Source organism: Capra hircus, chromosome 4, assembly GCF_001704415.2.
Source record: "Capra hircus breed San Clemente chromosome 4, ASM170441v1, whole genome shotgun sequence".
NCBI lineage: Eukaryota > Metazoa > Chordata > Mammalia > Artiodactyla > Bovidae > Capra > Capra hircus.
The window spans coordinates 69527143-69552446 of record NC_030811.1 but is presented as its reverse complement, the minus strand read 5'-3'; the positions used below and the strand labels follow the sequence as shown (position 1 = coordinate 69552446).

The 25304-nt window shown below is 39.9% G+C and overlaps 1 protein-coding gene across 1 annotated transcript in view; it reads right to left on the bottom strand.

Annotated features, from left to right (window-relative positions):
• The window catches only part of CFTR (cystic fibrosis transmembrane conductance regulator), a 181167-nt gene continuing 177419 nt past the window's right edge, over positions 21557 to 25304 (bottom strand). The window contains exons 27-28 of the mRNA XM_013963305.2: positions 24693 to 24798; positions 21557 to 23279 (exon numbers count right to left, since the gene is read on the bottom strand). Of these exons, the coding sequence (XP_013818759.2) occupies positions 23079 to 23279; positions 24693 to 24798 (307 nt within the window). The 3' untranslated portion in view covers positions 21557 to 23078. The remainder of the gene's footprint in view (positions 23280 to 24692; positions 24799 to 25304) is intronic.

Sequence of the window (25304 nt, the reverse complement as noted above, 5' to 3'; positions counted from 1 at the left end):
AAATTTTCAAGAAAGGGTTAAGGGAAGGCCAAGCAGTTTTCTCAGCTAGAGTACAAGAAAATATTTTGTCTATGGAAAAAAATACATTATCTGATAAGTGACATGACATAACCTGCAACTGCTTGGGTAGAAAATTCTGTAACTGCAGCTACAGGTTATCTAATGTCACCTGGTTGACAAGCTCAGTCTCCCTAGTCACTGCTGTGGTGTTCCACTGGTCTGAGAATCCTAGCTCTTCTGCTTCCTTGACCACCCAGGCTACAAGGTCAATGATTTTCAGTTGGCTGCACATTAGAATCACTTGAGGAGCCTTTGCGCTATCAACAACCTAACTCCATTCTCCCAAGATTCTTCTTTAACTGGTTTGAAACAGGGCTTTGACTCAGTGTTTCCTCAAATTCTCCAGACTTTTTCTTTTCATGTTCATCCAGTTTTCACAACCACCATTCTGATAATTATCATTCTCTTAGTTCAAGCTATACAAAAAATATCACAACAGAAATTTATTTCTTACATTTCGAGAGGCTGGGAAGTCTAAGATCAAGGTGCCGGCAGATCTGATGTCTGGTAAGAGCTGCCTTCTGGTCCATACAGAGCCTTCTTCTCACTGCATCCTCATTAGAAAAGGACCAGAGAGCATTCTGGGATCTCATTTATACGGAAACTAAGTCTCTTCATGAAGGCTCCCCGCTCATGACCTCATCATCTCCCAAAGGCTCCACCTCCTAATAGCATCACATTGAGATTAGAGTTGCAACATATGAATTTATGGGGACACAAACATTCAGATCATAGCAATCATTTTGACCTTAAAGGATAGTGTTTTTTAAACTTTAATGTGAATAAGAGTCACCTGAAGGATTTGTTAAAATAGTTTCCTGGGCCAGTGATTCTAATTCAGTAGGTTGGGGAAGTGGAACATGAATTTCTAACAAGGTTATAGTTAATGCGTGATGCTAAGGGCCTCCGGACCACATTCTGAAAAACAGTGGTCTAGCTCTTTCAGGTTACCATCTCGTGAAGGAATGGGGGCTTCCCTGATGGTTCAGTCTGTGAAGAATCTGCCTGCAATAAAGGAGGCTCTCTGTAGCACAGGAGACCCGGGTTTGATCCCTGGGTCTGGAAGATACCCCGGAGAAGGAAATGGCAGCCCACTCCATATTCTTGCCTGGGAAATCCCACAGATAGAGGAGCCTGGTGGGCTATAGTCCATGGGGTCACAAACAGTCAGACACAACTTAGCGACTAAACCACAACATCTCTGTGGAAACAGTTCCAGTAGCCTTGCAGGGACTGGGTTTTAGAGCTCTCAGAAGGACAGAACTTTCTGCAATCCTGATCAGATCCACTGGGCACTCACATGTGGGGACCAAACAGCAACGGCTCTTTCATTCTCTCTCCTCAGAACTGATTTCCCTGTTTGGGAAGGGAAGCTAGACTCTGAACTGTGCATTAACTTGGTATTTAAACTATTTATTAAACTTCTATTATGAATAATGCACCCATGCTTGGCACTAGAACATAGAACAGGGTGTTCTTGTCATAGCAGTTAACTACCAGCCCCAAAGTGATTTTCTGCATTTCTTCCAAAGATCAACAGGAAGTCTGGAGGTTATTTCAGAGTTCTCCACACAGAAATGCAGATTAGGCTTCAACAGGAAGGTGGATATACCCTCACAGACCCCTGCTTACAACAACTCAAAATTTGCACATATGTTCTCCCTTTGAGACACAAAGTAGGTACTATCATCCAAAGCAGACTCTAAGGATGGCAGATGGAAATACTGTTGATATGCAAGTATCTTCCAGCCATTCGTAAGGATTTCTCATTGCCTTTTCTTACTGAATAAATGTTTTAGGCCAATCTTCCCTCTCCTTCCCATGCAGAAGGAAATGGCAAGCCACTCCAGTACTCTTGCCTGCAGAATCCCATGGAGGGAGGAGCCTGGTAGGCTACAGTCCATGGGGTCGCAAAGAGTCAGACAGGACTGAGCGACTTCACTTTCTAATCTTCCCTCAGAGTGTCAATGGCACAAGGAAATGGGGCTGCACAACCAAATAAAGTGGGAAATATAGCACATGATATTCTACTCTTAATTGAAAATGCACCGTTGCATGTTAAAAGCTTTGTTAAGTCAAGTCGATCCCTGGGTCAGGAAGATCCCCAGGAGGAGGGCATGGCAACCCATTCCAATATTCCTGCCTGGAGAATCCCATGGACAGAGGAGCCTTGTGGGCCAATTCCATAGGGTCACAAAGAGTCAGATATTACTGAAGTGAATTCGCACATACAACATCCCCTTAAACAGACTGAGAAACTACGGATACCAGTCCATCCAAGCACCTTGTTAGTACCTTTGAAGACTCTGGGTTATAGCAGGTCAGTTCAGTTCAGCTCAGTCACTCAGTCGTGTCTGACTCTTTGCAACCCCATGAATTACAGCATGCCAGGCCTCCCTGTCCATCACCATCTCCCAGAGTTCACTCAAATTCACATCCATTGAGGCAGTGATGCCATCCAGCCATCTCATCCTCGGTCATCCCCTTCTCCTCCTGCCCTCAATCCCTCCCAGCATCAGAGTCTTCCAATGAGTCAACTCTTCGCATCAGGTGGATAAAGTACTGGAGTTTCAGCTTTAGCATCATTCCTTCCAAAGAACTCCCAGGGCTGATCTGCTTTAGAATGGACTGGTTGGATCTCCTTGCAGTCCAAGGGACTCTCAAGAGTCTTCTCCAACACCACAGTTCAAAAGCATCAATTCTTCGGTGCTCAGCCTTCTTCACAGTCCAACTCTCGCATCCATACATGACCACTGGAAAAACCATAGCCTTGACTAGATGGACATTTGTTGGCAAAGTAATGTCTCTGCTTTTCAATATGCTATCTAGGTTGGTCATAACTTTTCTTCCAAGGAGTAAGCGTCTTTTAATTTCATGGCTGCAGTCACGATCTGCAGTGATTTTGAAGTGAAGTGAAGTGAAGTCGCTCAGTCATGTCCAACTCTTTGCAACTCCACGAACTGTAGCCTACCCAGGCTCCTCTGCCCATGGGATTGTCCAGGCAATAGTACTGGAGTGGATTGCCATTTCCTTCTCCAGGGGATATTCCCGACCCAGGGATTGAACCTGGGTCTCCCACATTGTAGACAGACGCTTAACCATCTGAGCCACCAGGGAAGTCCATGATTTTGGAGTCAGTGATTTTGGAGCCCCCCAAAATAAAGTCTGACACTGTTCCCCCATATATTTCCCATGAAGTGATGGGACCACATTCCATGATCTTCATTTTCTGAATGTTGAGCTTTAAGCCAACTTTTTCATTCTCCTCTTTCACTTTCATCAAGAGCCTTTTTAGTTCCTCGTCACTTTCTACCATAAGGATGGTGTCATCTGCATATCTGAGGTTATTGATATTTCTCCCGGCAATGTGGATTCCAGCTTGCGCTTCTTCCAGCCAAGCGTTTCTCATCATGTACTCTGCATAGAAGTTAAATAAGCAGGGTGACAATATACAGCCTTGACGTATTCCTTTTCCTATTTGGAACCAGTCCGTTGTTCCATGTTCAGTTCTAACTGTTGCTTCCTGGCCTGCATATAGGTTTCTCAAGAGGCAGACCAGGTGGTCTGGTATTCCCATCTCTTGAAGAATGTTCCATAGTTTATTGTGATCCACATAGTTAAAGGCTGTGGCATAGTCAATAAAGCAGAAATACATGTTTTTCTGGAACTCTCTTGCTTTTTTCCATGATCCAGTGGATGTTGGCCATTTGATCTCTGGTTCCTCTGCCTTTTCTAAAACCAGCTTGAACATCTGGAAGTTCATGGTTCACGTATTGCTGAAGCCTGGCTTGGAGAATTTTGAGCATTACTTTACTAGCATGTGAGATGAGTGCAATTGTGCGGTAGTTTGAGCATTCTTTGGCATTGCCTTTCTTTGGGATTGGAATGAAAACTGACCTTTTCCAGTCCTGTGGCCACTGCTGAGTTTTCCAAATTTGCTGGCATATTGAGTGCAGCGCTTTCAAGCATCATCTTTCAGGATTTGAAATAGCTCCACTGGAATTCCATCACCTCCTCTAGCTTTGTTCGTAGTGATGCTTTCTAAGGCCTACTTGACTTCACATTCCAGGATGTCTGGCTCTAGGTGAATGATCACACCATCATGATTATCTTGGTTGTGAAGATCTTTTTTGTACAGTTCTTCTGTGTATTTTTGCCACCTCTTCTTAACATCTTCTGCTTCTGTTAGGTCCATACCATTTCTGTCCTTTATTGTGCCCTTTGCATGAAATGTTAAAGTCCCAGTGTTTCCTTGGTATCTCTAATTTTCTTGAAGAGATCTCTAGTCTTTCCCATTCCCTTGTTTTCCTCTTTTTCTTTGCACTGAGAGCTGAAGAAGGCTTTCTTATCTCTTCTTGCTATTCTCTGGAACTCTGCATTCAGATGCTTATATCTTTCCTTTTTTCCTTTGCTTTTCGCTTCTCTTCTTTTCACAGCTATTTGTAAGCCCTTCCCAGACAGCCATTTTGCTTTACTGCATCTCTTTTCCATGGGGATGGTCTTGATCCCTGTCTCCTGTACAATGTCACGAACCTCTGTCCATAGTTCATCAGGCACTCTATCAGATCTAGTCCCTTAAATCTATTTCTCACGTCCACTATATAGTCATAAGGGATTTGATTTGGGTCATACCTGAATGGTCCAGCGGTTTTCTGCCCTTTCTTCAATTTAAGTCTGAATTTGGCAATAAGGAGTTCATGATCTGAGCCACAGTCAGCTCCTGGTCTTGTTTTTGCTAACTGTATAGAGCTTCTCCATCTTCGGCTGCAAAGAATACAATCAATCTGATTTCAGTGTTGACCATCTGGTGATGTTCATGTGTAGTCTTCTCTTATGCTGTTGGAAAGAGGGTGTTTGCTATGACCAGTGCATTCTCTTGGCAAAACTCTATTAGCCTTTGCCCTGCTTCATTCCATATTCCACGGCCAAATTTGCCTGCTACCCCAGGTGTTTCTTGACTTCCTACTTTTGCATTCCAGCCCCCTATAATGAAAAGGACATCTTTTTTGGGTGTTAGTTCTAAAAGTCTTGTAGGTCTCCATAGAACCGTTCAACTTCAGCTTCTTCAGGGTTACTGGTTGGGGCATAGACTTGGATTACTGTGATATTGAATGGTTTGCCTTGGAAACAGAGATCATTCTGTCGTTTTTGAGATAGCATCCAAGTACTGCATTTCGGACTCTTTTGTTGAACATGATGGCTACTCCATTTCTTCTAAGGGATTCCTGCCCACAGTAGTAGATATAATAGTCATCTGAGTTAAATTCACCCATTCCAGTCCATTTTACTTTGCTGATTCCTAGAATGTTGATGTTCACTCTTGTCATCTCCTATTCGACTACTTCCAATTTGCCTTGATTCATGGACCTGACATTCCAGGTTCCTATGCAATATTGCTCTTTAAAGCATCGGACCTTGTTTCTATCACCAGTCACATCCACAACTGGGTATTGTTTTTGCTTTGGCTCCATCCCTTCATTCTTTCTGGAGCTGTTTCTCCACTGACCTCCAGTAGCATATTGGGCACCAACCGACCCAGGGAGTTCCTCTTTCAGTATCCTATCATTTTGCATTTTCATACTCTTCATGGGGTTCTCAAGGTAAGAATACCAAAGTGGTTTGCCATTCCCTTCTCCAGTGGACCACATTCTGTCAGACCTCTCCACCATGACCCGCCCGTCTTGAGTGGCCCCACACAGCATGGCTTAGTTTCATTGAATTAGACAAGGCTGTGGTCCATGTCATTAGATTGACTAGTTTTCTGTGATTATGGTTTGTGTGTCTTCCCTCTGATGCCTCTAGCAACACCTACCATCTTACTTGGGGTTCTCTTACCTTGGACATGGGGTATCTCTTCACGGCTGCTCCAGCAAAGCGCAGCCACTGCTCCTTACCTTGGACGAGGGGTATCTCCTCACAGCCGCACAGCAAGAACCAATTTTTCCCACAGCCAGTCTCTCCCATCAAGAAGCAAGATCCATAATCCCACAGCCTCCAAAAGGAAAACCACAATCACAGAAAGCTAACCAAACTGATCAAATGGATCACAGCCTTGTGTAACTTAAGGAAGCTATGAACCATGCCATGCAGGGGACCCAAGATCAGTGGGTTGTGTTGGAGAGTCTGACAAAATGTGGTCCACTGGACAAGGGAATGGCAAACCACTTCAGTATTCTTGCCTCAAAAACCTCATGAACAGTATAAAATACAAAAAGTTATGGCACCAAAAGATCAGCCTCCCATGTAGGAAGATGTCCAATATGCTACTGGGGAAGAGAGGCAAAATAGCTTCAGAAAGAATGAAGAGGCTGGGCCAAAGTGGAAATGTCTCTCAGCTGTGGATGTGTCTCATGATGAAAGTAAAGTCTAGTGCTATTAAAAACAATATTTCATAGGAACCTGGAATGTTAGGTTCATGAATCAAAGTAAATTGCATGTGGTCAAGCAGGAGATGGCAAGAATGAACATCAACATTTTAGGAATCAGTGAACTAAAGTGGATAGGAATGGGCGAATTTCATTCTGATGACCATTATATCTACTATTGTGGACAAGAATCCCTTCGAAAAAATGGAGTTGCCCTCACAGTCGACAAGAGTCCGAAACACAGTGCTTGGGTGCAATCTCAAAATGACAGAATGATCTCTGTTTGTTTCCAAGGCAAACCATTCAACATCACAGTAATCCAAGTCTATGCCCCGACCACTAATGCCAAAGAAGCTGAAGTTGAAAGGCTCTAATGAAGGCCTACAAGACCTAGAACTAATACCAAAAAGATATCCTCTTCATCATAGGGAACTGGAATGCAAAAGTAGGAAGTCAAGAGATACCAGGGGTAACAGGCTAATTTGGCCTTGGAGTACAAAACGAGGCAGGCAAAGCACAACAAAGTTTTGCCAAGAGAAACCACTGGTCATAGCAAATACCCTCTTACAACACAAGAGATGACTCTACACATGGACATCATCAGATGGTCAATACCAAAATCAGATTGATTATATTCTTTGCAGCCAAAGATGGAGAAGCTATGTACAGTCAGCAAAAACGAGACCTGGAGCTGACTGTGGCTCAGATCATGAGCTCCTTATTGCAAAATTCAGACTTAAATTGAAGAAAGTAGGGAAAACCACTAGGCCATTCAGGTATGACTTAAATCAAATCTATTACAGTTTTTCAAAAAGGCTTAGGAGCCAGCCTAATGCCTTTGTTGATCTAACTGCTAGTTTACATGAAATGAGGAGGAGTACAGAAACTTGTTAAACAACTCTACAGAGAAGACTACAGCAAAATCCAGACTCTGGAAAACTGCAAAGGATAAACAACCTGGTTTCTCCAACCAGCAAATTGCATGAAAAAAAAAGAAAAGCAAATGGAGAGAGAATCTAAAAAGGAACTTATAAAATACACCAACCAATTACAATAAGTAAACCTTAATTAGATCTTCACTCAAAGTATCGGCAGTCCTTTTTATATCATTCAGACATAAATAAATTTCCTTCACAAGAGTCTAGTTCAGTAATAACAGTCCCTCAGCAGCATGGTTCAAATATCAGTTGACAAAGTATATTGATGGTGAATAACTGCATAAAATGCAAACATCACTACTAGCTCTTCTATCTCAACTCTTGAGTCATCCCTCTGTATCTATAGGGATCCATTCCAAGAGCCCCTGTGGGTACCAAAATCCATGGCTGCTCATGTCCCTTAAGACAAAATGGCAAAATGGCGCAGTACAGTGAATTCAGTCAGCCCTCCATAGCTGCAGATTTGCATCATGCTCAGTGACCAATCACTCCCCTTCTTTTAAAGTCTGTTGGTAACAGGCCTCTGTGCAACTCTTACTCAGTACACTTGAAAAAGTAAGGTGTGGAGTGTGTGGTGGTGTGCCTCCTGGTTTCTCAGGGGTAAACCCACATACTACTTTACAAAAATGCAAGAGGGAATTGGCCAAAAAAGAGAAAAATGTAGCAGCAACAAAAAGTGATAATGTGGAAGTGAAATTTAAATACCTTGTAAATAGGGTTATGGAAGAAACAGCTGACCATGGGAATGTCGAGCAGCCACTTAAGAGATTCTAGATGCAGCCAGAGGGACTTGCTGAGGGCAAACTTGGTGACACAGATGAGGAAAGTGTTTGTGACAAAAAGACAAAGACGTCCCAGAGGAAGTGATATCAGCAAAATCCTTACATTAAGCACTCTCTTGCAGGTATTTCACAACATTGGAGGCACTGAGTATAAAGTGTCCAAAACTGATCCAAAGAGAATGAAGTATGACAACTTGCTAAGACATGCACTCCTCACATCCTAAGTTACATGTCCAGAAGAAGACAAGTATTGCTCAAACTATTCTCGATAAGCATTTATAAAGAAATAAAATACTTTAATTCTCAATGTTCCTAACATTTTAAATTACATTGTACCACATGAATATTATTTTTACTATATATTTCATTTCCTTATTTATTTATAATCAGCAGTTTGAGTTTTTAATGTTCAATTGTTTAATATTTATAAAGGTCATGGAACAATCATATTTTTCACATTAATTATTTAAAATATTTTTGTATGGTCACTTTAACTTTCCCACACTATTGCGCAAAGTGAGGAATACCTATGTGGACAAAAATGAGAATGATGTACATTGACAGGATATTTGAGGATACTAAGGACTTTATTCTTTTCAGTTGTTGCAATGGTATTGAGATATGTTTATTAAAAAAAAAAGAACGAGAGAGGAAATTCTTGCCTTTTAGAGATAGATACAGTTCAGGTTGTATGATGTCTAAGCTTTGCCTAAAATTATGTAGGAGGGAAATTCAAGGGAGAATAGATAAAATAAGATTGGCAATGAGTTGATATATATTGAAGCTCAGTGACAGGGATGTGAAGTTTATTATATTATATACCAAACTACAGGGAGGGAACACAGCCCCACAGCAGAAAACTGGATTAAAGATTTACTGAGCATGGCATTGCCCACCAGAGCAAGACCCACTTTTCCCGAGAGCCGGTCCCTCCCATCAGGAAGCTTCTACAAGCCTCTTATCCTTATTTATCAGAGAGCAGAAAGAATGAAAACCATAATCACAGGAAACTAACCAAACTGACCACATTGATCACAGTCTTGTCTAACTCAGATGAAACTGTGAGCCATGCCGTGTAGGGACACCCAAGACGGATGGGTCATGGTGGAGAGTTCTGACAAAATGTGGTACACTGGAGAATGGAATGGCAAACCACTTCAGTATTCTTGTCTTGAGAACCCCATGAACAGTATGAAAAGGCAAAAATAAATGACACTGAAAGATGAACTCCTCAAGTTGGTAGGTGCCCAGAAGGGTGGAGAAACAGCTACAGAAGGAATGAAGAAGCTGAGCCAAAGTGGAAACAACGCCCAGTTGTGGATATGTCTGCTGCTGAAAGTAAAGTCTGATGCTATTAAAAACAATACTGCATAGGAACCCGGAATGTTGGGTACATGAATCAAGGTAAGTTGCAAGTGGTCAAATAGGAGATGCCAAGAGTAAACAATGACATTTTAGGAATCAGTGAACTAAAATAGAAAGGAATGGGTGAATTTAATTCAGATGACCATTATATCTACTATTGTGGGCAAGAATCCCTTAGAAGACATGGATTAGCCCTCATAGCCAACAAAAGTCTGAAATGCAGTGTTTGGGTGCAATCTCAAAAAAAACCCCAAATGATTTCTGTTCATTTCCAAGGCAAACCATTCAATGTCACAGTAATCCAAGTCTATGTCTCAACCACTAATGCCAAAGAAGCTGAAGTTGAACGGTCCCATAAAGACCTACAAAACCTTGTAGAACTGACAACAAAAAAAGATGTCTTTTTCATTATAGGGGACTGGAATGCAAAAGTAAGAACTCAAGAAACACCTGTAGTAACAGGCTAGTTTGGCCTTGGAGTACAGAATGAAGCCAGACAAAGGCTAACAGAGCTTTGCCAAGAGAATGCACTGGTCATAGCAAACACCCTCTTCCAACAACACAAGAGAAAATTCTGCACATGGACATCACCAGATGGTCAACAATGAAATCAGGTGGATTATATTCTTTGTGGCCAAAGATGAAGAAGCTCTATACAGTCAGCAAAAATAAGACCTGGAGCTGACTGGCTCAGATCACGAACTCCTTATTGTAAAATTCAGACTTAAACTGAAGAATGTAGGGAAAACCTCTAGGCCATTCAGATATGACCTAAATCAAATCCCTTATGATTATACAGTGGAAATGACATAGACTCAAGGGAGTAGATCTGATAAAGTGAGTGCCTGAAGAATTATGAATGGAGGTTTATAACACTGTATAGGAGGTGGTGATCAAAACCATCTCCAAGGAAAAGAAATGCAAAAAGGCAAAATGGTTCTCTGAGAAGGCCTTACAAATAGCTGAGAAAATAAGAGAAGAAAAAGCAAAGGAGAAAAGGAAATATATATACCCGTCTGAATGCAGAGTTCCAAAAAACAGCAAGGAGAGATAAGAAAGTCTTCCTAAGTGAACAATGCAAAGAAATAGAGGAAAATAATAGAATGGGAAAGACTGGAGATCTCTTTAAGAAAGTTAGAGATACCAAGCAAACATTTCATGCAAAGATGGCACAATAAAGGAAAGAAATGGTATGAACCTCACAGAAACAGAAGATATTAAGAAGCGGTGGCAAGAATACACAGAAGAACTATACAAAAACGATCTTCATGACCCAGATAATACGATGGTGTGATCCCTCACTTAGAGCCAGACATCTTAGAGTGTGAAGTCAAGTGGGCCTTAAGAAGTATCACTACAATCAAAGTTAGCAGAGGTGATGGAATTCCAGCTAAGCTACTTCAAATCTGAAAAGATGATGCTGTTAAAGTGCTGCATTCAATATGTCAGCAAATTTGGAACTCAGCAGTGGCCACAGGACTGGAAAAGGTCAGTTTTCATTCCAGTTCACAGAAGGGCAATGCTGAATGTTCAAACTACTGCATAACTGCACTCATTTCACACACTAACAAAGTAATGTTCAAAATTCTTCAAGCTAGGCTTAAACAGTATAGAACTGAGAAGTCCCAGATGTTCAAGCTGGATTTAGAAAAGGCAGAGGAACCAGAGATCAAACTGCCAACATCTGCTGGATCATAGAAAAAGCAAAAGAAAAACACGTACTTCTGCTTCACTGACTATGCTAAAGCTTTTGACTGTGTGGATCACAACAAACTGTGGAAAATTCTGAAAGAGATGGGAATACCAGACCACCTGACCTGTCTCCTGCAAAACCTGCATGCAGGTCAAGAAGCAACAGTTAGAAGCGGATATGGAACAATGGACTGGTTCCAAATTGGGAAAAGAATACGTCAAGGCTGTATATTGTCACTCTGCTTATTGAACTTATATGCAGAGAACATCATGAGAAATGCCCGGCTGGATGAACCACAAGCTGGAATTAAGATTGCTGGGAGAAATATTGATAACCTCAGATATGCAGATGACACCACCCTTATGGCAGAAAGGGAAGAGGAATTAAAGAACCTCTTGATGAAAGTGAAAGAGCAAAGTGAAAAAGCTGGCTTCAACATTCAAACAATGAAAATCATGGCATCTGGTCCCATCACTTCATGGCAAATAGATGGAGAATCAATGGAAACAGTGACAGACTTTATTTCCTTGGGCTCTAACATCACTGAGACGGTGACTGCAGCCATGAAATTAAAAGACGTTTGCTCCTTGGAAGGAAAGCTATAACAAACCTAGACAGAATAGTTAAAAAACAGAGACATTACTTTCCCAACAAAGGTCTGTATAGTCAAAGCAATGGTTTTTCCAGTAGTCATGTATATATGTGAGAGCTGGACCATAAAGGCTGAATGCTGAAGAACTGATGGTCTTGAACTGTAGTATTTGAGAAGACTCTTAAGAGTCCTGTGGACTGCAAGGAGATCAGTCAATCCTAAAGGAAATTAAACCTGAATATTCATTGGAAGGACTGATGCTGAAACTGAAGTTCCAATATTTCAGCCACCTGATGCAAAGAGCCGACTCCTTAGAAAAGACCTTAATGCTGGGAAACACTGCAGGCAGGAGGAAAAGGGGACGACAGAGAATGAGATGGTTGGATGGCATCATCGACTCAATGGACATGAGTTTGAGCAAGTTCAGGTAGAGGGTGAAGGACAGGGAAGCCTGGTGTGCTGCAGTCCAGGGTGTCATAAACAGTCGGACACGACTGAGCAACTGAACAACAACAAATGCCTACATTTATAGATATTTAAAATTTATAAAAATTTCTAAAAATCTTATTGACAAGATAATGTAAAATCATCATCATGTGTTTACTTAGGATGTTTAATTTTACTCTCTCTCCATGGCCACAGAACAGTCAGGCAACACTGCTAAGTATAAATGCAATGCCTGGTGAGGTCTCCTTAGTAGGAAAGAAGCTTAGTCTGTACAAGGACACCCTATTGCTTTTTTGGTCCCCCCAAGGACAGCGAAGCATCCACCCTAAATGAGACAAGAAGAAAAAAAAATTTCTTCTCCACAAGAGGATTGCTTTTGAACACAAGTTGATTTATATAACTTTTCCTGTAGAATATTAATAAGCCCCTACTATCTGCTGTCATCTAAGAAGGGAAAAGAGATGGTTGTTTTGAAAATCATCTTGTTTTTGTTAGCTTACAAAACTCTGACAGACATGATAGTCAGGCAACCTACTGTGGCCAACTATTTTTTTTTTTACCACTTAATCTAATTTCCAGCTTTATTGAGATATAATTGCCATAAAGCACTGTGTAAATTTAAGGTGTTGATTTGATATACTTATGTATTACAAAATGATGACCATCATAGTGTTAGTAATACTTCTATCACATCACAAAATTACTACCTCTTTTATGTGGTGAGAATATATAAGATTTATTCTCCTAGCAACTCTCAAGTATATAACACAGTTGCTGCTACTGCTAAATCGCTTCAGTCGTGTCCGACTCTGTGCGACCCCATAGACGGCAGCCCACCAGGCTCCCCCATCCCTGGGATTCTCCAGGCAAGAACACTGGAGTGGGTTGCCATTTCCTTCTCCAATGCATGAAAGTGAAAAGTGAAAGTGAAGTTGCTCAGTCGTGTCTGACTCAGTGACCCCATGGACTGCAGCCCACCAGGCTCCTCCATCTGTGGGATTTTCCAGGCAAGAGTGCTGCAGTGGGGTGCCATTGCCTTCTCTGATATAACACAGTATTGTTAACTGTATTCAACATGCTGTACATCACACCTCCAGATTTATTCATCTTATTATTGGAAGTTTGCATCCTTTGACTGACATGTCCGTATTTATCTTGGCCCCTGGTAACCACCATTCTATGCCGTATTTTTTTTTTTTAATAAAACAGATAAAGCCTATTCTTCATAACTTTTTGTAAATTACAACTTTAATTTCATAGTGGTTAATTGCAAGATAGATTTCTGTGTTTTTTTTTTAGCATTTGTGCCAATATTTGCCAATCAAAATACAATTCAGCTCTAGTTCTGTTTATCAGCACATCTGTCATTGCTGTTGAAGATCATTCATTCTATTATTCCATCAGTGTCAAAGGTGAATGGGGAAGAACATAGTTGAAGGATTGTTTATACACCAAAATTGTTTAGGCTTAAATTCCAATATTCATGATGTCTTTAGGAGAAAATGTCTTGGGGATTCATTTAAATTAGTGTGTGACCACTACATTTAAAATGGATAGCCAACAGGGACCTAATGTAGTACAGAGAACCTGCTCAATATTCTGGAACAACAAAATTGGAAATATAATTTGAAAAAGAATACATATTTATGTAAATAAATAAGCGTGTGAGTCTGTGTTCGTTTCAATAATTGGAATTTGTGGTTTTTTGAGGAAAAGCAGTTATCCTAACAACAGAACCAAATCTCTACAAGTGAATACTAGTGGAGGTTAATCTGTACTTTCTGTATTGATTCTGTACTTTGATGAAAGGAAAATGTAAACTGTGTCTTAACTTTCGATTCAAGTAATTATTTAGCATTATTGCTATATTAATTCATTTTGCTACATGAAATTAAAGGCCAGTATTAGCATATTTACTTAAAGGATTTTAGCTACATTTCTTAATGCACTACATCATTTTACAATTAATGGAAGTGGTATCTCAAAAAGCAAATGAGTGTTCCAACTATAATGGATTAAGGATAAACCCTAAACTTCTGCCAAGAAGTCTCCCTTCCCTGGGAAGGTACATAGATACTGATTCACCAGTATCCTGACAACTGACAGAAAGTGACTGGGGTCTATTTGGCTCTGAACACTAGAAGCAGCTAACCATTCACCATCTACTGATTTGGAGTTCTCATGGTCAATGCATTTGTCTTGAACTTATTGGGTTTTCTCATTGTATCTTTTAATAGGGAATTGTGATTGTCTGCACCTGTTTTAACAGGTCAAACAGGTTTTTATATAGAGCTTTTTAAACCTCATTCTAAACTGTCTTCTACATAATACTTGAGGGTTCTTTCTTTAGCAAACTACTAAAATATTTACATTGGGGGTTTTATTAGCCTTTCACTCTAATACATTGCAATTACCCAATCCTGGAAGGTCGTCAGTTGTTGGAAGGAAATGCACTTGTTTCAAGCCTTAGTTTTTTTCTCATAAGGAGGAATAACAAAGTGAAAGGTCTGAGAAATAAATTTTAAAAGTATAAGTCAGATGGGAGTGGGTGTAGGTTTGGACAACCAAAAGCCTAAACTCCAGACTTACATATAGAAAACAAACAGATAAAAGTAGGTCATCTGTGGCCAAAATAATTTTTTTTAATAATTTGAGATTGAAACAGAAGAGAAAAAGCCAAGTGTTATGACAGAGCGTGGGTGAACAACATTCATTTTCCTTCTTATTTCAGTGTTTTTCTCTTAAAGTGGGCCTTCCGAATTAGGGCTTCTTTTGTCACATTTGTTTGTATTTGACTGCTTCTACCTTTGCAAAGTTTTGTTTGTTTTTCACTCAGAATGAACTAGAAAGACTTCTGGTTTCAGATCTGGTATGTAAGGAACTTAGAAGTTGCTACTCCAAAGAAGAACTGATGTTTTCAAACTGTGGTGTTAGAGAAGACTCTTAAGAGTTCCTTGGACAGCAAGGAGATCAAACCAGTCACACCTAAAGGAAATCAACCCTGAATATTCATTGGAAGGACTGATGCTGAAGCTCTAATACTTTGGCCACCTGACGTAAAGAGCTAACTCACTGGAAAAGACCCCAGCGCTGGGAAAGACTGAGGGCAGGAGGAGAAGGGGACAACAGAGGATAAGACGGTTGGATGGCATCACCAACTCGATGAACATGAGTTTGAGCAAACTCTGGGAGACAGTGAAGAGCTGGGAAGCCTGGTGTGCTGCAGTCCATGGGCTTGCAAGGAGTTGGACATGACTGAAAGACTGAACAATAACTCCAACCTAACAACAAAGAAAGATTTGAGCAAACTTAAAGATCAGCAGCTCCTCTTAGATCTGTCAGAGAAGTAAGGTCACAGGACAATCTGCTGCTGAAGCAGGGGCTGAGTCCAGGGCGAATGAGGGTGATCCTAGTTGCCCAGCCTTCTGTCAACAAACTGTCCTGGGATTAGAGCTTCTGTTCCCAGGGAAAGGTGCTGTCTCTCTGAGCCTCTTGTGGGCCCCATGGCATGATGCTGTGTCTGTATAGTCCATACAAAGGTACTGTCCTTTACCTTTGTAAACTACATTTGACATCAATTAAACTTGTCTAAGGGCTTCCCTGGTAGCCCAGTGATTCTTCCCAGTGGTAAAGAATCTGCCTGCCAATGTAGGAGATATGGGTTTGATCCCTGGGTCGAGAAGATTCCTGGAGAAGGAAATGGCAACCCACTCCAGTACTTTTGTCTGGGAAATCTCATGGACAGACAAGCCTGGAGGGCTACAGTCAATGGGGTTGCAAAAAAAGCTGTACATGACTTAGCAACTTAACAATAACAACAAAAACAAACTTGTATAAACAGCTTAAAAAAATTGGAGACACACAGGTATATACAGAGGATCACAATTTACCTAAGTAGAAACTTCCAAGCATAAATTTCCTTAGGAGTCAGTGCTGAGATAGGAAAACCTGACCTGTAACTGATGAGTTTCTAGAGGCTTATTGTAGGAAAGCCTGAGAGAGAAAATCTTCAAGGAGACTCAGTCATCAGAGGAGAGAGACCCACATTTTCATGAGTTTTACCTTCCAAAACTCATTAACAGGGTCTCACAATAAAGACAGATGAAAATTCCCTTTTGCTTCCAGCAGGGGGAAGAGGAAGGTAATCATTTTGAAAAATACTAGAGAATTCTGTTTTTCTTATCAAGACGTGCCCTCAGAAGAACCTACTGTACCAGAGTCTTAACCTATCTGGGGAAACATGCATGCTCAGTCATTGGAGAAGGAAATGGCAACCCATTCCAGTGTTCTTGCCTAGAGAATCCCAGGGATGGAGGAGCCTGGAGGGCTGCCGTCTATGGGGTCACACAGAGTTGGACACGACTGAAGTGACTTAGCAGCAGCAGCAGCAGCAGCAGCAGCAGCAGCAGCAGCAGCAGCAGCATGCTCAGTCACTCCTTCGTGTCCAACTCTTTGTGACCCCAAGGACTGCAGCCTGCCAGGCCCCTGCATCCATGGGATTATACCAGCAGCAAAATTGGAGGCGGTTGCTATTTCCTACTCAAAGGGATCTTCCTCACCCAGGGTTTGAACCTGTAGCTCCTGCATTGGCAGGCAGATTCTTTACCACTGAGTTGGAAACCCCTATCTGGAGAAGAAAAATACCCAATGCCAACCCACTCTAGCAATCCTGCTCTACTAGAGATGGGACAAAAAGCTAAGAAGCACTGGTGAAGTTCACTGGCCAGGGGTACAGGATCATCAAAAGGCTGAAACCAAACCATAGGACTACAGAATTCTTGTTTTCCCCTATATATTACTGTTGTATATCTAACAGCCTATTTACCACAGCTCCTTTTCCCCAGGACATCATGTTCAGCATTTCCCCAGTATATCCCAAAAAACCACAAAGCATACAAAAAGGTGAAAAAAAAAAAAAAGTTAAAGAGACTGAACAAGTATTAGAAATACAGTCAGATATGCTAGGAATTATCAGACCAGGAATGAATAAAAACATTAGATAATGTAACCAAAAAGGTAGAGATTCTAAGAAACAATTAAAAGGAAATGCAGAAATAAAAAACAATATAATAGAAATGAACAATGCCATTGATGGACTGAACGTGGCTGAGATAAGATCTCTCAGCTTGACAATACAATACAAACCTCCCAAACTGAAAAACATAGAGGAGAAAACACCTTGAATATTCAAGAACTTTGAAACAACTGCATAAGGTATAATATATCTGTAGTAGGAATATCAGGAGAAAAAAGAGAAATAAACAAAAGAAACATATGAAGCAATAACAACAGAGAAATTCCCCCAAATTAATGTCAGACACCAAACAACAGATCCAGGAAGCTCAGTGAACACCAAGCAGTATTGATGCCCCCGCAAAACCCTACACCTATGCATCATATTCAAACTGCAGAAAATCGAACACAGAGTAAACAACTTGAAAGAAGAGGAAAATACACTATACCTACAAGGAGAAAAGATGAGAATTACATGTGCTCAGAATAGGAATTACTGCTCAGAAACCATGCAGGCAAGAAGAGCCGGGTGAAATATTATAATATAAAGTATTGACAAAAAAACCAAACCTAGCATTCAGTACCCTGCAAAATCAACATACAAAAATAAAGGAGAAATGAAAACAGTGTGATACAAACAAAAACTGAGGGATTCGTTGCCAGTAGACCTACCTTGAAAGAAACTTTAAAAGAAGTTCTTCAGAAACTCATGCCAGAAACTCAGATCTACATGAAAAAAGGAAGACCATCAGAGAATGAATAAAGGTAAACATTTGCAAAGACACATCTGATAAAGGACTGTTATCCATAGTATACAAAAAACTCTTAAAACTCACCAATGAGCCCATGAACAACCCAATTTAAAAATGTGCAAAAGAGCTGAACAGATGACATACCAAAGAAGATATACAGATGGCAAATAAGCATATGAAAAATTTTCAAAGTCATATGTCATCAGGAAAATACAAATTAAAACAACAAGACAGAAGTATACATATATTAGAATGGCCAAATTTCCAAACATTGACAGTGTCAAATGCTAGTGAGGATTCAGACACACAAGAATTCCTATTCATTACCGGTGGGAGTGCAAAATGGTACAGCCATTTTGGAAAACAGTTTAAAGGTTTCTCACAGAATAAAATATACTCTTACCACAAGATCCTTGGTATTTACCCAAAAGACTTGAAAAGTTCTTTCCACACAAAAAGCTGCACAGGAGTGCTTATTCATAATTGCCAGAAGTTGGACTCAACCAAGACATCCTTCATTAGGTGAATGGATAAGTAAACGGTGGTAGATCTAGACAATAGAATATTATTCTCTACCAAATGAAATATCAAGCCATGAGAAGATATGGCTTTTATATCTGAAGAAGAAAACAAATACAATTACTAAGTAAGAGAAGTCAATCTGAAAAGGCTACATACTGTATGATCCCAGTTATGTGCCATTCAAGAAAAGGCAAAACTATGGAAACAATAAAAAGATCAGTGGTTACCAGAGCTTAGTAAGGAGGAAGGAAGAAATAAGGGTTCACCAAGAATGAAACTTAATGTAAACACTGGATTTTGGGTGATAATGATGTACTGATTGTAACAAATGTACCACTCTGGTATAGTATGTTGAGAATGGGGGAGGCTAGGGAAGGTGGGGGCTGTTACAGGAACTCTCCGTACTTTCTTCTCAATTTTGCTGTGAACTTAAAACTGTACTAAAAAAATAAAGTTTATTAATTTAAATACCTGAACTTGACTAGAATAGAGCATGCTCTGACACTGCCTTCTTGGGGTCACATGTGAAAATAATTTTTTTTTTTTTCCCAGTAAGAAAACAGAGTTGGAGGCTGCAGCACTCAGTAGGGATCTACAGCCCATCTACCCCATAACGGCACCTGCATCTTTCATAATGAAACTCTGCAAAGAAGAAAAGGGGCCCCAAGAAATCTCGTCAATGAACAACAGGGATTTGGACAAAGAAAGCCACCTAGGTTCTAGTGTAGAAATGCTATTTCTTTGATGAGATTTGCTCATGTGTTAAGAGAGTAGTAAAAATAACTACTGCTTATTGAATAAGCTTTCAAAGAAATAAACGAACTCTTATGGAATATATACATATTATACATAATTTTTATTCTATAAGCCTACATTTTAAAACAGAAATCAGCTAAGAAGTGTCCTCATTCATGAAAGTGGGGACGTTAAGTAGATATTTGTACAACCATGTTCATAAAAGCATCATCCAACATAGTCAAAAGATGGAAGCAACCTACGCATCCATTGGCAAATGCATGGAGAAGCAAAATGTCATATATGTGCATTCGGATGGTCAAAAAGTTTGTTTGGGTTTTGCTATAAATTGGCTCTCTAGTAATGCTTACTTGTCCTTAACTTCATTTGAAAAAATGTTCATCTAACTCTCCTTTGTAAAATTAGTGCAACAAACTCTTCACAAACATGCAATATGCCTTTTGCAGACAGAAGACTGAAGGAATCAGAATTTTCTCGAAGAATCCCTTTTTACATTAAAATACTTTGTATGCTGAAAAAAAAAAAGAAAAAATGTTAAGATTGTATTGCTTCAGCTGTCCTATCAGTGTGCATTAAAAAAAAAAAACACTATAATTGGTGAATTTTTGAGTAACCATTTTGATATTAAAGATGGAAGAAAAAAGCAATATTTTTAGCTTATGGAAGAAAAAAGCAATATTTTTGGCATATTATGCTTTATTATTTCAAGAAAGGTAAAAAACACAACTGAGACACAAAGAAAGATTAGTGCAGTCTATGGAGACGGTGCCGTGACTGGCCGAACGCGGCTGAAGTGGTTTGTGAAGTTTCGTGCTGGAGATTTCTTGTTGGATGACGCTCCACAGTTGAGCAGACCAGTTGAAGCTGACAGTGATCAAATTGAGGCAGTGAGACCAACGCTATGCCACACAGGAGATAGTCAACACACTCAAAATACCCAAATCAAGCAATGATAACCTTGTGCACCAGCTTGGTTATGTTCATCACTTTGATGTTTGGGTCCCACATAAGTTAAGCGAAAAAACCTTCTCGCCCATATTTCCATATGCTACTCTCCACTTAAATGTAACAAAAGATTCCTTTTAAAAACAATCTGTGACGGGGGATGAAAAATGGATACTGTACAATAATGTGGAACAGTAGAGATCATGGGGCAAAATGAACCACCACCAAACACAACAAAGGCCAGTCTTCATCCAAAGAAGGTGATCCCAACGAAGGGATTGGAAGGGACTCTTCTATAATGAGTTCCTTTGGAAAACAAAATTATTAACTCCAACAGGTGCTGCTCCCAATTAGACAAACTGAAAGCAGCATTCAATGTAAAGCATCTGGAATTAGTCAACAGAAAACACATACTCTTCTACTAGGATAATGCTAGACTGCATGTTTCTTTGACAACCAGACAAAAACTGTTACAGCTTGACTGGGAATCTGTATTCATCCACTGTATTCATCAGACATTGTATCTTCAGATTTCCATTTATTTTGGTCTTCATACAATTCTCTTAATGGAAAAAAAATTTTAATTCCCTGGAAGACTGTAAAAGGCACCTGGAATAGTTCCTTGCTCAAAAAGATAAAACATTTTGGGAAGACGGAATAATGAAGTTGCCTGAAAAATGGCAGAAGGTAATGGAACAGTGAATACACGGTTCAATAAAGTTCTTGATGAAAATGAAAAAATGTGTCTTATTTTTACTTAAAACTGAAGAAAGTTTTTTCCTTTTTGGCCAACCCAGTAACCTATTAATCAGCCTTTAAAATTCTGACATATGCTACAACATGACAAACCCTCCTGAAGACATTGTTACGTGAAATAAGCCAGTCATAAAATGACAAATACTGATGGTTCCACTCATATGAAGTACTCAGAGTAAAATTCAGAGAGACCAAAGATAGAATGGTAGCTGCCAGGAGCTGAGGGAAAGGATAAATAGAGAGTTAGGTTTAATGGTTACAGAGCTTCAGTTTTGCAAAATGAACACATTTCTGTGAATGGATCATGATGATGATTTCCAACAATGCGAACATACTTAGTTACTGAACTGTACATTGAGAAATGGTTTTAAAATAGTAAATTTTAGGTTATGTATATTTTGCCACAATTTAAAAACAGATATAATGTTTTAGACTATCTTATTGGACTTGGGATTCTCAAGAAGCTGTATCTAAAAGAAAGATAATTATTCTGTGTTCCATGATCCTTAGAGACTGAAGTAAGAGATCAATGAGACACGACTAATGAACACATCTGAAAACAGCCAAGTTTCACACAAATATATGGATTTTATTGACATATGATATTCCCTTACCATAATAAGTAGAATGCAATCTTAATGGTTAGTTTGGAGTTGAGAAGGCAGTGTATTCTTGATAGGGGTGGTCAGATTTTGAGGTACCATTTTTTTAGAACTGCATCTAAGATGGAACCAGCATGTGGGCTGGGAATCACACAGGTGTGTGCAACAACATAATACATAGACCCTGGCCAATAGCCCCTCAATATTCCCCCAAGGTTTCCTCCCATCCCAGTTTTAACATAATGTATCATACAAATAGCTAGTGCCATAAAAAGTCAACATTTCAAATATAAAAATTCTTTTATACAAATATAATTCATAATATAATCATTCTTAAAATACAACCATTTATGAGTTTGAAACATTATTAAAATAAATATTTCCTAGAGAAAATTCATTTGCATCATAAAACTATAAAACAGAAGAATATAAAACTAATTCACTATTGACTCTTCAGTGTTCAGTGTGCCCATTATTTCTCCTGCTCAGTACGTACAGCATGAAGTGCACATAGGCAGCCTGAAAACACACATCGCCCTCTCTATACCGAGATCTTTGAATTTCATGTACATCTACATGGAGTGCCCACAGTCTTTCTGCCTGCACACTCTGTACCTGGAACTTCGGTGTTACGAAGGGTTTTCCTGTACCAATATGCATTAAAGCATTTTTCCAGCCATCCTTCAGTTCAGACATCTTGTAAGTTTGCTACTTTCTGGAAGCAGAACCGTTCACTGCCAAATCAAGGGAGCTATATCTTTGTTCCCTGCATGGGACTATAACAGCCCATATCCCAATTAAGGGATGTTTTCTGATTGTCTAAATTATTTGGATTTGGGTATTGCTGAAGGGTACTAAGCCTGATTTCCAGGACTGGGAAGTTCTGTCTCCTGACAGATCTTAGTATCTCCTGACACTTAGATGTTGCATGGTGCATATTTAATGTGCTGTCTTGAGCCTCTCACAGCATTCCATTCCTTGCTTGGAAATAGGACTGTCTGAATCCTTACTAGGCAATATAGCTGTGGTTTTAAATATCATGGAGAGAGTAGAGAAGAAGGTACATAAACTGATACAAGCCACTCAAGTTCCAGTTAGCACTACTTAATTGTATCCCTAAATAGTATAATTACAGTTCTTCTCTACTATTACAAATGAGAAAGTCTGACTAAACAGTAAGCTGAAGAATTAATCTGGCTGACATTTACAGCCACTTTTTCAGTGACCACCAAAGGAAAAAGTTTTCAGGGAAGGCTGACTGGCGAACACAAGTGGTAAATCTTCAAGGATTTGAAGTACCTGTCACACAATTTGACCACTGCCAGGAAGCCATGGATCCGGACCCACAGGAGTGTCCTTAATTCCTCTTACCCCAATTTTTCCTTCTTTTTTCAAAAAAAAAAAAATCATTCCTCCTTGTTTTCTGAGGCAGAAACTTTTTCCTTCAGCTCCCACGTGTAGACGTCCCAGGCAAACACTTGTTCCGCACTCTACAGCTTTGTTTCCTGCACCTCTTCCTCTGTCTCCTCCTTCAGAGCAGCGATGTTGGCCCGAGACCTCTGCCTGCTCGAGTTCCGGTGGGGCAAGAGCTTCAGCCGGTCTGCGGGGCTGATGGCCTGCCGGAAGAGGCTCTTCTCGCTCAGCATCCTCTGGATGGAATCATATTGCCGCACCTTGTTCTCCTCTATGACCTAGGGAAGTGGCCATTAGTGAGATCTTGGACAAGGAGGCGGGGCGGGCCACAGTAAGGCAAGAGCAGCGCCAGCTCAGAGGAGGAGGAAAGCCAGGAAGAACACAGCATCCAGAGGCTCATAGTTTGAACAGCCAGGGACTGTTCCTTTCACTGCTGAATCCTTTTGGTTTATAGAGCTTCTACCATTTGTGATATTAGCTGTAATTTTCTACTTAGAAGCTGAAAGAGTTTTTTTTTTTTAATTGGTACGGTACTAAACAATGTGCTTCTTCAGGGAACTTTCGAGGAACTAAGTGGGCTTTGAAATCAAGTATTATTTTTGTTAGATCCCTTATGTATTAACCTTAAAAATGAGTATAAGTCCACAGCACCATAACGAGTTGGATGTCTTCAACAGTGGATTTAAAGCTTAATAATTTGGAATTGGTCAGGGTATGCCCCAGTCTGGGCTTCCCGGGTGGCTCAGTCAGGAAAGAGTTCACCTGCAATTCAGGAGCCCACCTGCTCTAAGGAGACCCAGCTTTGATCCCTGGGTCAGGAAGATAACCTGGAGAAGGAAATGGCAGCCCACTCTAGTATGCTTGCCTGAGAAGTTTCATGGACAGAGTAGCCTGGCGGGCTACAGCGCATAGGGTCGCAAAGAGTCAGACATGACAGGCACTCACACATGCATGAGTTTAGTGAGCCTCCTTCACATGTTCAGGCTGAACCTGATCACAGCCGGGCAAGAGGCTGCGAGTCGGCCCCCTAATTTGTCACTTGAAGCTTAGTAATAATGATGGTAATAACTATCCTTCATTAAGAAAAGCATTTACTTCAAGGAGCCTCAAAATTCTTAATAGAAATGATGCAATATATCATCCCCAGAGTTTCCTTCTAACTAAGCCCAAAGGAATTTGTACACATCACTTGAAAGAATCTGTGGCAGTTTGGAAAGCACAAAGAGAAGGTGGTTGGGAGAGGCACAAAGATGAGCTCCACATAATGGCTAAAAAATGAAATAAACCTTTTGCCAACTGTATTGAAATCATACATCAGATTGCAAGACAATCCAGGCCTGGCCTGGATCACATCCAAGAGAGATTTAGTTTCTGAAAGCATTGGGACTTAGTCTTTTTTATGACTTAATTCCCAAATAAAAGACTCAATATGTATAGATATTCTAATTTATTAATGTAACTTAGTGATGAGCTGTTATTTTAGATTTGCTGAATTCCAACCTCAACTTGTTGCTCAGATCAAAGTGAGAAACTTGGCCAGGTAGGTATTTTGAGTAAAGCTGGATGGTTGTGTGACATGCGTTATAAGGAAGAGTTTGTACATTGCTATGACTTGCAGGAATGATCACATTGAAGATTGTTATCAAGAATCAAAGGAGAGATGAAATCTAAGGTAAATTATAAACACTCACCAAAAATCGTTGACATTCCAACATTGCTTCTATCCTGTGTTCAGAGAGGATTACTGTGCAATCAGCAAATGCTTGTTTTAGGGTTCTTCGAATGATCTGGTATGTTCTAGAAAAAACATATATATATAACACCACAGAACATTAGTAATCTGTCTCCATCTTTGATAACAGACCTCTTGTTCTATCAATTTAATTCTTTAACTTACTTCTGTTTTATTGAATCCTTTTAACATAATGTTGAGAGACAGAGTCAGCTACAATCAAGTTTCCAACCATGGCATAGATTCTAAGTTTTCATAAATAAATAGGACAAATATTTGGGAAAAAATTTCACAAAGTTTGAAAAAAATTTCCCCAATAAATATGTTTTTAATTATGTATAATCACTAGTAGTTCTTTGTTTTGTGCTATAAATATTTCCTATGGTATAAATGGGATAGTAAGGAAAACCATAAGGATTCAGTTATACCTGTGTAAATATTTCACCATGTGATGATAAGGGGGAAGAGTTTACATGAAATTCTAAAATTATACTTAGAAAACACAGCTATTATACTGGGAAATAAGTACCTGTACTCATGTTAAGTAGTAATTTTTCTATTGGGCAATTAC